General features: G+C 31.4%; 1 protein-coding gene across 1 annotated transcript; it reads right to left on the bottom strand.

The window, feature by feature from the left end:
- Positions 1–1,304: 1,304 nt before the first annotated feature.
- Positions 1,305–12,589, bottom strand: LOC123693796 (breast cancer type 1 susceptibility protein homolog). Its single transcript, XM_045639014.1, has 9 exons — positions 12,383–12,589; positions 11,981–12,186; positions 9,953–11,904; positions 9,730–9,878; positions 8,857–9,462; positions 8,503–8,599; positions 8,046–8,180; positions 7,414–7,531; positions 1,305–1,545 (listed from the first exon to the last, which is right to left on the bottom strand). The coding sequence occupies exons 1-9, from the start codon at positions 12,472–12,474 to the stop codon at positions 1,364–1,366; spliced, it is 3,537 nt and encodes a 1,178-aa protein (XP_045494970.1). The 5' UTR covers positions 12,475–12,589; the 3' UTR covers positions 1,305–1,363.
- Between the last annotated feature and the right edge of the window lie 179 nt (positions 12,590–12,768).

Here is a 12,768-nt window from a genome sequence, read left to right as displayed (position 1 = left end):
TAATACCTATCCACTTGGAATGACTCAAAAACAATTTTACCGTGTCGGTTTTCTTTTTCAATCCGCGCCTATCCATAAGGATAACATAATACCTATGCCTACTGCGTATAGGTACCTAGGTACCTATGTAAATTTATAATTGTTTGTATCTATTTATTTTTAACTGGGAACCTAGTACCTACACAGTCATATACACTTAATTCATGTTTATCATTTCCTACTCAATATTTACTAGTCTTTCATCATGCGTTAGTCAAAATAATTAAAAGCGCTAACCATTGCTTGTGTGAATCACGTGAAGGAGGTATCTAGCAAGTGGACCTTTTGAACCCCAGCATATACAAAGTCCAACTTGTGAATGACATGGATTTACATTGCATGATTACAAGTTACAACTGGGGTCGCGTGAATGACACGTGCATCAAATATCAATAACATCATTAAATCCCAGAAACGTTGTTACATGATCGTGTTTGGAGACCAATTGAAAGCAATTTTTTTCCAGAACGAATAGAAGGGTATTCAACCGATTTTAAGGATTTTTTTTTCCAGAGTGTTGCTCTATGTTTACCTACTAGTTTTGCGCCTTCGACTGGTTGGTGCGCTTAGCGCTACAATTTTTTATAGGTACCCATCGATTTCTATTTTCGGCACAGGAAGTACCTAGTCCGTCCTATTTTTCCACACGGGAAACTGTAGTGCTCTAGCCAGATCATTGCTCTAGCCCATAGTCTATGCTCAATTTATTGTACACATTGTACATAATAAAATTCATCAATATCTTTAGCGTAGAAGTGATCATAGAAACATGCATGCATATTATATCCATTTTTATTACATACAAAAAATTGTGGCCAATACATTACTTAATTCTGGGAGTCAGAGACTTTAATATTTCAAAATGTAAAATCTTTTGTCAATAAAGATTTTTTTATGAAAATAAACCTTGTATTAAAGTTACATAGATAAGTACCTAACTAACTATAAAAATCAAAAATATTTATTGCGTAACAAATTATATATTTACAATTTATAATAATTTATTATAAAGTGATATAAAGAGACATATATAGTTATATATGTATGTAAATTTTAAACTATGTAACTAACACCTTTATTAATTAATGTAAAATTAAAAAAAAATATGATTTCTGGTAGGTAATTACTAATTAGTAACAAGAAAAGCAAAAAAAAAAATATTTTTTCTAACATAATAATTCAGTAATATACTACCTAAAGAAGAGTTATGAAATCAAAAATAAAACGGTACGTCCATTTGATATTCAGAAGAAAAACAACCAACATAATAAAAATATATTTATTATTATATATCATCTGCATACTATACAATAAATTATAATCATTATTCAATCAGCGAATCATTTTCCCGGGTAATCAATGCTGTCGGCCATTTTGATGTAGCGGGCGGTAGAAGGGACGAGGGGCACAATAATAACTCGTGAATGGAGCACAGAGTGTAGCTGCCGAGGCAATTCAGCACCCACTCATAGTTCACTGGCACGATACACAGTTCCATTGCAAGATCTGAAAACAAATAAGATTATATTAAAAAAATTCCTACCAAATGTATGAAAACACACACACACACTTTAAAGTGAAGGAGGAGGGTCTCCATCCGACTGTATTATTTTTGGGTTTGTTACTTCAGTACTTTCGACTGGGTGAAACGATTTTGATGATTTTTTTTTATTTAGAAGCTAGTGTCTTTCGGTTTGTCCCATTTAAAATTTTTCTAGTTCTGACCATATAAAGGCGATAAAAATTAATTACTATCAAACAGACGTTTTTTGATGAATTTTTATTTAAATTAAAGAACTTAAAAAAAAACGGTCGAAATTTTGAATCTATTTATACAGCATTATATTGATGTGTAGACTATAGCTACAGCATTTATTAGAGACGTTGTATAATACTTATAATAAAATAAAACCTGGCATTAGTTTTTAATACATCGCGATTGCTTGCCAGATGTTTTTGCGAATATCTTAATCAAGTCACTAATTGCTAATTTGTAATATAAAATATTATATTAAATTCATAATAATTTTGTATAAGAATAGCCCGCGCATGTTTATCTATCCGTCATGTGCACAATTTATTTTTAAAGGGAACTATATTTTCTATCACCAAAATTTATATTTGTCATCAAGTTGTATCACCTAATAAATAGATCTATCACCACGAAATATTTTCGTTCTCAGATAAACAAAAATTGTTCCCAGGTATGAATTATCAAATTAATGTTAATATATTTGTAAAATAAGAGATCGATAACCAATAAAATTATATTGCATTACATGAATATAAACTTCGTTCTTATAATAACAGTTATGTTACTTAAGGCGCTGCCCTGAGCAAGCATTTCATTACACTCACACACACACGCCGCGCCACAGCTGCAGCCCAACGCCATACGCGCATCATTACGAACGGACCTCGGCCGGTAGTGTCGGTACACAGGCGTTCACGCACACATGCGTACGTTTTTGGTTTGGGAATAAGAATTTGCGATTTACACGAAATCTATTGATTGGACTAAAAAAATAACACAGTATTTATCTTAGTATGTTGCTTGTAGAATTATTTGCCGAAAAAACAGAATGATTGCATGTAGTTTAGTATGGTTTTTAAGCATCAAAAGATTTTTTTAGAGGTACCTTTGTGATTTTTTTCTATCGAGTAAAATAAGTTGTATTGTGTTTTCAACACACTATCAAACTAGTTTATCTCCTGAAGAATATCATATATTTATCTGAGATTTTTTACTGCAGTTAATCATATACTTTAAAGCATTATAATTTAGCAGCAAACTCGCGTTTTGCTCTACTAGTCACCTTAAATAATAGCTCTGTGCTCAGAATGGTAGATCTGTCACCAAATAAATCGATTATCGATCCCTGACTGCGACTCCTTTTTATTTGATATTTTGTCACCTATACAGTAGTAACATTTTACTTCGTTCAGATCTGTGGTTCAGATAATAAATTAATAGTATTCGTTATCAATTTAATACATCAATTTATAATTTTAATGAAAAAATGATCAAAGGGGCGGAGACAAATTGGCGCGCTTTAAAAATTGACATGTGCAAACATATTAACGGATTAGCCATACGCTTAAAGCTGGCTAAACCCCCACCAGAAGCAAAAAATGTGCTTATCGGCCAGAAAAGAAAAAGGGGGCGCCCTTCGAAATCCAAACCAGCGCTGATTATTCAGTGATTATTGTTTTTTAACAATAAATATTGATTATTTTAACTTTAATTAAGTGTTTTATATACAATTATGCTAACCATTAGTCAGCTATTAAACCAGAGCTGATTATTCAGTGGTTATTATTTTTAAGAATAAATATTGATTATTTTAACTTTTAGTAACATAATATGATTTATTGGTGATCTCTTTAAATTATTTTGCTTAAATACTTATTAGGACACACCTATTATAATACATACAAAAACATTTATTTGGTACTAGACCTTATATCTCAGGATTTTAGGTGATTTATTGTGGAACTGATTTTGCATTGTTTGGTGACTACATTTTGGTGACAGATCTACTATTTTGAGGACAAACCCTATTATTTAAGAAACACAAAACTAATTAAATTGGTGTTAGTTTAAATGATACCCATTTTTAAACTACGGGACGATTTTCAGGTGGATGAATGAATTAATTTAATTATGGAATGTTTAGACATATTATTCTAATTATTTAGTTATTGAAAAGCTCTGTTGGTTTGGGATCGTTGGTTGAAAATGTATGACGCAATTACGAATCACCATCGTAAAGAGATTTGTTTACCTAGATTGAATAAAGTTATTTTTGGTTATGTGTTTACGCGGATAAAAGGGAACTGAGAAGATATTTGGTTTAATTATTTACAGCTAATTAAAATTAAATTATTATTATTGTATAATAGATGATGACAACCATGTAACCTTTCTGGTATTTGTACTAGGCAATTGCCCTGGTTTACCAGGGAAACAAAATCAATTAGCCTAGAGAATTATGTACCTACATTACATTATATTCATGTATCGGATAGACATGAGGTTCATAGTTCAATATTAAACAAAGACCTCTTATTTATATAGAAATCTGTCTATAATAGTACTAGCTTACCGCCCGCGGCTTCACCCGCTTTGTCTAAAACCTAATAAATTATATACTAAAACCTTCCTCTACAATCACTCTATCTATTAAAAAAACCGCATCAAAATCCGTTGCGTAGTTTTAAAGATAAGCATACAAAGGGACATAGAGACAGAGAAAGCGACTTTGTTTTATACTATGTAGTGATAAGCACAGACTAATAAAAATATACTACGTAGGTATAAGTAGGGAATGCAATCCCGATCCCGCGGGATCCCGATCTCGCGAGATCTCGTGTAATTTTTCGGGATCAATCCCGACGCATCATATGACGAGATCCCGTTCGAGATTGACGGGATTGGGCGGCAGTGGTCAGCGACGCGAAAAAGTCCTTTTGCACGTATATCCACGTCCACGATCTTAGACAAATTAAAATCAACCATTAAAAAAGAAATGGATTTGTTTGAGTGTGGAACAAGGGGGTTATTTTTGCAGTTTGCATATAATTGCTTCACCACGCTGTTGCCAACCAGCGTTGAGTCGGAGAGGGCATTCTCAGAAGTGGGATACATTGCAACGGACATTAGATGCCGTTTAGCAGATGAAACTATTAATACCCTTTGTTTTTTAAGGAGTCATTTTCAAAATATTTTCAGTCATTTTCAAAAATTTTCCTAATTTCCTTTGAAATAAGCTTATTGTTTTGATTACCTAATTTACATTTCCTTACAACCTGATTATTATTTAGTTGGTAAATTTATTATTTTAAAGGTTTTTATTTTCTTTCGAGTAATATGTTATTTTAGTTATCACAAACAAGCAGTTATTAGCTTTTTCAGTCACCTGAATTCAACATTTTTTTAAAATTAGACGGGATCCCGAAAATTCCGGGATCCCGCGGGATTGATATTTCTAATCCCGCGGGATCCTGAATTTTCAATCTCGAGTCGGGATTGCATTCCCTAGGTATAAGTGAAGAAGAACCCGTAAGTGAACAGAAACGAGCGAACCCGAAGCAGGTTGTTAGTATAAACGTGTTTAAACAAAATACTATCACAGTAGGTATTACAATATTATATAGATATTGTAATACTGTGATACTATTATATCAGCGATTAACATAACGTGAAATCGCGTATCTCTTGAAGGGCAGGGTCAAAGTCAATAACGTGTAGGGTGACCATGGGCTCACTCCTTACTACACTAGCAGAATATACAATTACACAATGATCAATGCACCTTGACGTGTCTCTAGTAGTAGGTTTATAGTCATCGTACGTATAATTATCATCTCAATAAGAAGCGGCTATTGAGGAAATAGTATTAGTTATCCTTTGAACACTCATTGGTCAACAAGGAAAAAGTGGTCGTTGTCGTTTATACGAAAACATTTTCGTTGTAAATTTGTTATGTTACTCAGCAAAAATAATACCTCATACCATAATATTGAGCAATAACATATGTACATACTTTTTTGTAACCGAATATATGTTTATAGGTATTTAAAATCTTCTTATTGTTTGCTTCATAGAACGAAAGTAAAATACCTAAGGTATTTTTGGAAATATTATTGGGAATGCCTATTCCTGTCTGTCTGAATGCCTGTTTATTCAAATATCTGTACATTATATTGATTGTTGATTCTGAAAAACAATATCATTGTTTGATACACTTGTATCGAGTAATAGATTGATGGATTTATTTCATTTAGTAAATGGTGTAGCGCCCAACAACCTTGGCATATCAAGTTTGCTAAAAAATATTGGTTACCTATTTTGTGTATTTGATGTAGTTTTATAAGCATAGCTATGATTGGAATACAATACATTATTATTGTATTTTCAATGTTCTTTCTATCTTTTGTGATAATGGATTGATCTATATAGTAACGTGTTTTATTATGAAGTAACAAAACTTTGTAATTAATTTTATTTATTACAAATTTGTAAGGGAATTTATTGTATACTAGCTGCGCTTCGCGGTTTCACCCGCGTGGCTCCGCTCCTGTTGGTCTTAGCGTAATGATATAATATAGCCTGTAGCCTTCCTCGATATATTATGGGCTATCTAACACTGAAAGAATTTGAATTTATATTTTTTGGTTTTTAAGGCATTCAAATGCTTTATAAATATAAATTTATAAAGAATAGAAAAAATTCGATCACGAGGCGGGACTTGAACCCGCATCCTTCGCGCCATTCTGGGGCGGATGCCTAACCAACTCAGCCACTCGTGACCCGCCTGAGCAATCGAATTTATTCTATCCTTTCAGTTTTATGTGTCTTAAGGGACACACCGCGCGCCATCTATTGAGATGATTTAACAACCATCTCAACCAATATGAAGCACTTTTCAGTGAATACAATATTGTAACGATGGAACACGACCTTTTCTTGAATTTATATTTTTTGGTTTTTAAGGCATTCAAATGCTTTATAAATATAAATTTATAAAGAATAGAAAAAAGACACATAAAACTGAAAGGATACAATAAATTCGATTGCTCAGGCGGGTCACGAGTGGCTGAGTTGGTTAGGCATCCGCCCCGGAATGGCGCGAAGGATGCGGGTTCAAGTCCCGCCTCGTGATCGAATTTTTTCTATTCTTTATAAATTTATACTGAAAGAATTTTTCAAATCGGACCAGTAGTTCTTGAGATTAGCGCGTTCAAACAAACAGACAAAATCTTCAGCTTTATAATATTAGTATAGATTTACGCGAGTTGCAATTATGAGAAAAAAGATTTTATCGTATGCATTATATTCGGGAGAGAGGAAAAAGTACTGTTCAGAATATGAAAATGCATTCTAGTATAAGTATACAGTTACAGTAATTGTGTGAGCACAGAGCAGTGTGAGTGACATAATATCACACCCCGGACACTCCATACAAAATTATTGTTTTGACAGTCACACTGTAGAGACTGAAAATGTGTGTGTTAACACTTTATGGTTAGCACATTTGTGACTAGCGTAAAAAAAATGTTGTGTGGTTTTATGAAACCACGGCAAAAGTGAAACTTTTTTTCACACTATAGACATTTAACTAAAAATTATCGTATTTGTACGATAATTACCGTACGTATCGTGCGTCACGCGACATGCGCTACACAGACCAAAAAGTTTGAGACGATGATGTAATAAAAGTTTCACTTTAAAAAAATTCGCGTTTTTCTGATGAAATACATCCGTAAACAGCACAATATCTAACCATTTTCTACGAAAAAAATGGTAAAAACGGGACCCTATTGTCTGCCAGTCATTGAATAAACACAATTATTATGATTTTATATACTTACATATAAATCGATCTTCCTGCGTAGACTCTGGCTCGGCCAACAGCAGTGCGGGTGATGACGTCACTTCTACCGCCTTCGCTTGGTTCACCACCGTACCACCCGCGGATTCCAATATCTCCTACAAATATAAATACAATAAAAAACATTACTTATATCATTTAAAAAAAAAAACTGCAGTTTTTACGCATGTTATGTATGAAATGGATGGATCTTAAATAATAAAAATGAATCATAAAATGTGTTCCTAATCGTATAACTCGCGACTTGCGAAAACAACTCAACCAATTCGGCAATTTTTTTTTACATTTTTTGTTAGAGTAGAAGGACCGTTCTTATAGAAAAAAAAACTGGTAAGGGTAATGGGGCAGAACAACGACTGCTGGGAAAGCCAGTTTAATATAAAATTAATTTTAAGTATTATTCTCTTCTATCTATATATCCTGGAAACAAAAACTTTTAAGTTGCAATGAGCATTTTTTTTATTTATTTTGTGCCTGAGGCTATTCAGTTTCATTTGAGGACACTTCATTTTTGTATAGGATTGTGTATGTCATTGTTTATGTATTATTTAAAATAATAACCTTTATCATTTTAATTTAAAATATTTAGTATAATTAATTAAAAATAATAACCTTGAGCGTGTCTACATCGAGAACTCCAAACGGCGGCATACAAAAGAACTTGATGCCGTTAAAAAGTTTTTGCTTCGTGAGTCGAGAACGTTTCGGGCCCGGCTCCCCTGTAATATCTAACGCCTCGTATGGTTCCTAAAATAAAATAAAAATTAGTATAATAAGGTCATTTCACAACGCCATCTAGTTCCAAACAATGCAATAGAAAATAGATATAAACGTGATAAACTACTTTTACATACATGCAAAACTAAACAATAAATGCAATGATGAAAAAGAAAATGTGTTTTATTTAGGAAATAGCAAATAAGTATACATAAATTTGTACACATTGCGTACATACCTATTCATTGATTATAACGCCTTGAATGAAGCTTTAAAAAATATATTTGTAATAATTATTACAGCTATACACACTTTATAATAGAATATTTAATATTTAACATCAAAATCTTACCTCATCAACAATCTGGTTGGTTTGCAAACACTTCTCTACCCAGTCATATGCCACAATCCATTTTGATGCTGCTAATGCACACATGAATTTGGCTGAACTGAAAATATTAAAGCATGCTTTGGAATTTTAAAATATTAGTACTCCGTCCCATGTACTTTTGAAAGGTAAGAAGAATATAAAAGTGAAACAATTATTAAATATAGTATGACTTATTTAATAGATGAAAAAATGTACATGAATGTAGAAAAAATTTGGTATTGATAGAAGACAATATATTTTATGTAATAAATTAATTTATGATATAAAGAAAGATAAAGGATAATAAATATAAATAAGTTATAATTGCTTCATTACCGTTGCGCCTTTTTTTCTTCATCGACACTAACAATAAGATGTGTTAATTCCTTCGTATATTTTTCCATAAAGATCCAATTCCTCTGTGCACACAACTGTTTAACTTTTGTTTTTTCAGATAAACTCAAGCAAGATCCAGCTATATAATATTTCTGATTCTTCCTGTTATTTGCCATGATATTCTGTGACATCACATCATCTTGTTCAAAAGCTTTGCTCATGATTTCTTTTTCTTGCGTATTTTTCGCAGCGACAAAGTTGCTTGGGCACAAAGTTTTGTCTATATCAATATCAACACTCTCACTGAAGTTAAGTGATTTTCGCGACACTGGTGTTGAGTTATGCTTAATATTATCGACAAATTTATTAATAGATATGGGCGTGAAATTTATCCCCCCTTTAGGCTGTTCCACCACAGTAATATTTTTACTATTCTTTGTTGAATCACCCACAGTGCCTGAGAAACTTGTTATGTCAATAATTCCCTGAGATTCATCCAATTTTTTGTCATTCTTTGAGGCACCAGATTTACCATATTGATTCAATTTTAATGCTTTATCTTTGTTTACAATCAGATCAGCATGTTTTTTTGTATATGAATTGTTTCTGTAAAAAATATAAATAAAATGAGTATACATATTGCGATTTTCATTAGAAAAATGATTTATGAAAATAATGATCTAAAACTCTATCAAATGTTTTTATATTTTATTTATTTTTATAGTTTTGCTATGCCTGCTTGAAACTTGAATACACATAGATTATATAAGTACATACTTAATTAAAAAAAACATATAACATTGGACTTCCCCTCTACAGTTATTGGAATAATTCCAGAAATTGTCAACACAAAAGAAATGATACAAAACTTACTTCTGTGGTGTTTCATCCACAACACTTTCATCAGAACCATCATCTTTATGTTGTGGTGTGCTTAATTCTATAATTTCCATATCATGGTCCTCTAATAATTTTTTTGGATCATCATTTGATTTATTTTTATCAATAATTGTTTCATCTTTCTGTAATACACAGGTCAAATGTTAATTACAAATATATTCACTATTTATATACACTATTAGGATAGGGTACTTACAGATTGTGTAGGTTCTTTTAAATCTATATCCTCAATATCTTTTTCCATAAGGGTAAATATACTTTCGCTATATTTTTCCGTCACTATATTACCTTGCCCTTTATCATCATTTTTGTTCTGTGACTGTAAAAAACGCTTATTAATTGAAGCTTGCGAAATATTTTGCTGTGCATTTGATACATTGGCATTATCTTTGCTTTTATGCAAATTTTTCATATCTGCATCAATATTAGCAAATACTTGGCTCATAATTTCATCATAATTCCCAAGCTCACTGTCATTGTGTGATTTTTGAGTAGCTTGTTTTTGTTGAGTTAATTGAGAATTTTTTGTTTTAGTTTTTTTGCTGCAAGGTTGATCAATATCACCTGCATCCCTATCTCTTTTAGTTGTGTTTTTCTGTGTTCTTAATTTATTGAAATTACTTGTTAGAATTGTAGATGGAACATGGCCTAAAGCCTTTAGGGATTGAACATTACCCTCCTTGACAGATTCACTATCAAATATATCTAAATCATTTAATTCGTCATCATTAGGCACAACATCTTTAGCATTATGGTCTTTAACTAAAGTTTTAGCTTTTGATACAATGGATGATCTATTTTCTGATGTTTCTTGAATATTTTCCATCACAGTTGATAGTTCTCTTTCAATACTCTCAGTAATTTCCATATTTGCAGAAGCAGTATCTGCTGATGCTGTATTTTTTTTACTTTTTTGAGATAATTTTTGGGATACAGGTATATTTCCCTCTTTACTATTTGGATTCAAAGAAATAACTTGTGCACATTTATCATTTTGTGTGGAATTTTTCTCATATATACCTTTTATAGGTGAAGTAGAAACAGATATCTTATTACTTTGTTTATCTACTGATGTTTGTATTTCTCTGTCTGAATTAATTTTCAACTGTACATCATTTTCTTTCTTTTTTATGCATATATTAGTTAAAGTACTTCCTATTTTTATAGTAATTTCAATATCTTCAGTATCATATGTTTCCAATTTTTCATTCTCTGATACATTTACAGGAATTGTATTTTTAATGTCTGTACCAATCAAAATATTCTTTTTGAAAAAGCATACATTTGGCTTTTTACATGTTTCCTTTTCAGTAACAGATCTTGTTAAAAGCTCTGCATAATTTTTTTTATTCCTAGATTTATCATTTTCATGATCAGTTGTGTTTTTTTCTAAACTGTTGATAAGTTCTGTAGTAGGATTGATATTTCCTATATTGATTTCTATTTTATCATCTGTCTGCATGGGACTATTGCTTTTCTCAAATTTTTTATCATTTTCAATTGTATCATTTCCAGAATCATCATTACTATTACAAACATTTTTTTTATTAGATTGGGGTGTTATTTTATTTATTAAATTATTGCTCTTGACTTTTTTGCACATTTCAATTGAGACATTTAATTTGTTTTTGTTTAACGTATTTAACTTACTGAATTCTTTTTTCATTTTTCTCACATTTTTCCAGTTTTTATTATTTTTATTGGGCTTGGCCAATTTGGAACTTTTTACACTATTACATTCCTTATCTTTTTTCCGGGAACTTCTTCTTGGATTGTCTGTAGAATATGCTATATTGTCATCATTTGGCATAAAATTATAGGTCTCTATATCCATGGGACCAATAATGTTCTCTTTATCTTTATTTAATATATCCTCAGAATCAGGTAATTCTTCAATTTTGTCCCAATCTTTTTGTTCTACTGGTACAAATATTGTATTGGTTGTACTTGGGTTTTTTTTACTGTTTGTATGAACCTGAATATCAGTGACAATTACTTTTTGAGCTGCATTCACTTCTTGTAGGGAGTTTTGTGAACTTACTGGAGCTGAGAAATGATTTTGGGAACTGGCTAACCAATCTTGGACATTCTTTTTGGGATCTTTCACATTGAGTAATTCACCTCCTGTACTATGCAAATAGTCATCCACTAGAAATAACAACAATTATTAACATAAGTAAAATAGTAAGTTCTGAATATAAGTTCAAAATAATATTTTACTTACATTTGAACTTAAAAAGATCTTGGACAGCATTGGCTAGATGATGTACATGTTCTGTCAGATTTTGTAGTACTAAGTTGAGTCTTAAAGTTTTGCGGTCAATCTTAGACCCACATGACAAGACGGGACAAGTTTGTCTTCCATGCCAGCATGTATGACATAATGTATGACCACATATAGCTGTAGTTGGTACTATATAATATTTACAACTGAAATAATGAAATGCCTTGTTATTATTTAAAATATTTTGAATGAATTAAATGTAAACATAACCAAGAAATAAAATCAAAAGGTGTACATATTCAGTTATTTTATACAAGGTTAATTTAGGTCACTATTAAGAACACGATATACATAAAATAAAAATGTTATCTTGTATTTATAATTAAAATAAAAACAGTTTACCATTCCATACAAGTAACTTGCTCAATCTGAAGAAAAGTAATTTTAGATATTTGATTTAAATCTATTGTCTGTATTATAGATTCATAGTTCATTGTGTATTTATATGCTAATGAAGTGAAATGAAATGGGGAAGATTTATAAAAACAGACAACCTGTAATGAATGAATAATTATTTTATTATTCTTTGACTGTCAAAACTATAGAGCAATTTCGCCTCTTCGCATTTTCGCGGCTTCCGAATTGTCATTTTTGACATCTGACATATATTGATAATGCGCCATGGCCACAGAACAGGCGATGGCGCTACACCACAGATCCAGTAAAAGGTAAAAGTAATCCAATGAGTGAATCGTTCTATGATTCCACAGTGTTGTCAATTAATAAAA

Source organism: Colias croceus, chromosome 8 (assembly GCF_905220415.1).
Source record: "Colias croceus chromosome 8, ilColCroc2.1".
Taxonomy (NCBI): Eukaryota; Metazoa; Arthropoda; class Insecta; order Lepidoptera; family Pieridae; genus Colias; species Colias croceus.
This window is presented reverse-complemented; position numbering and strand designations above follow the sequence as displayed.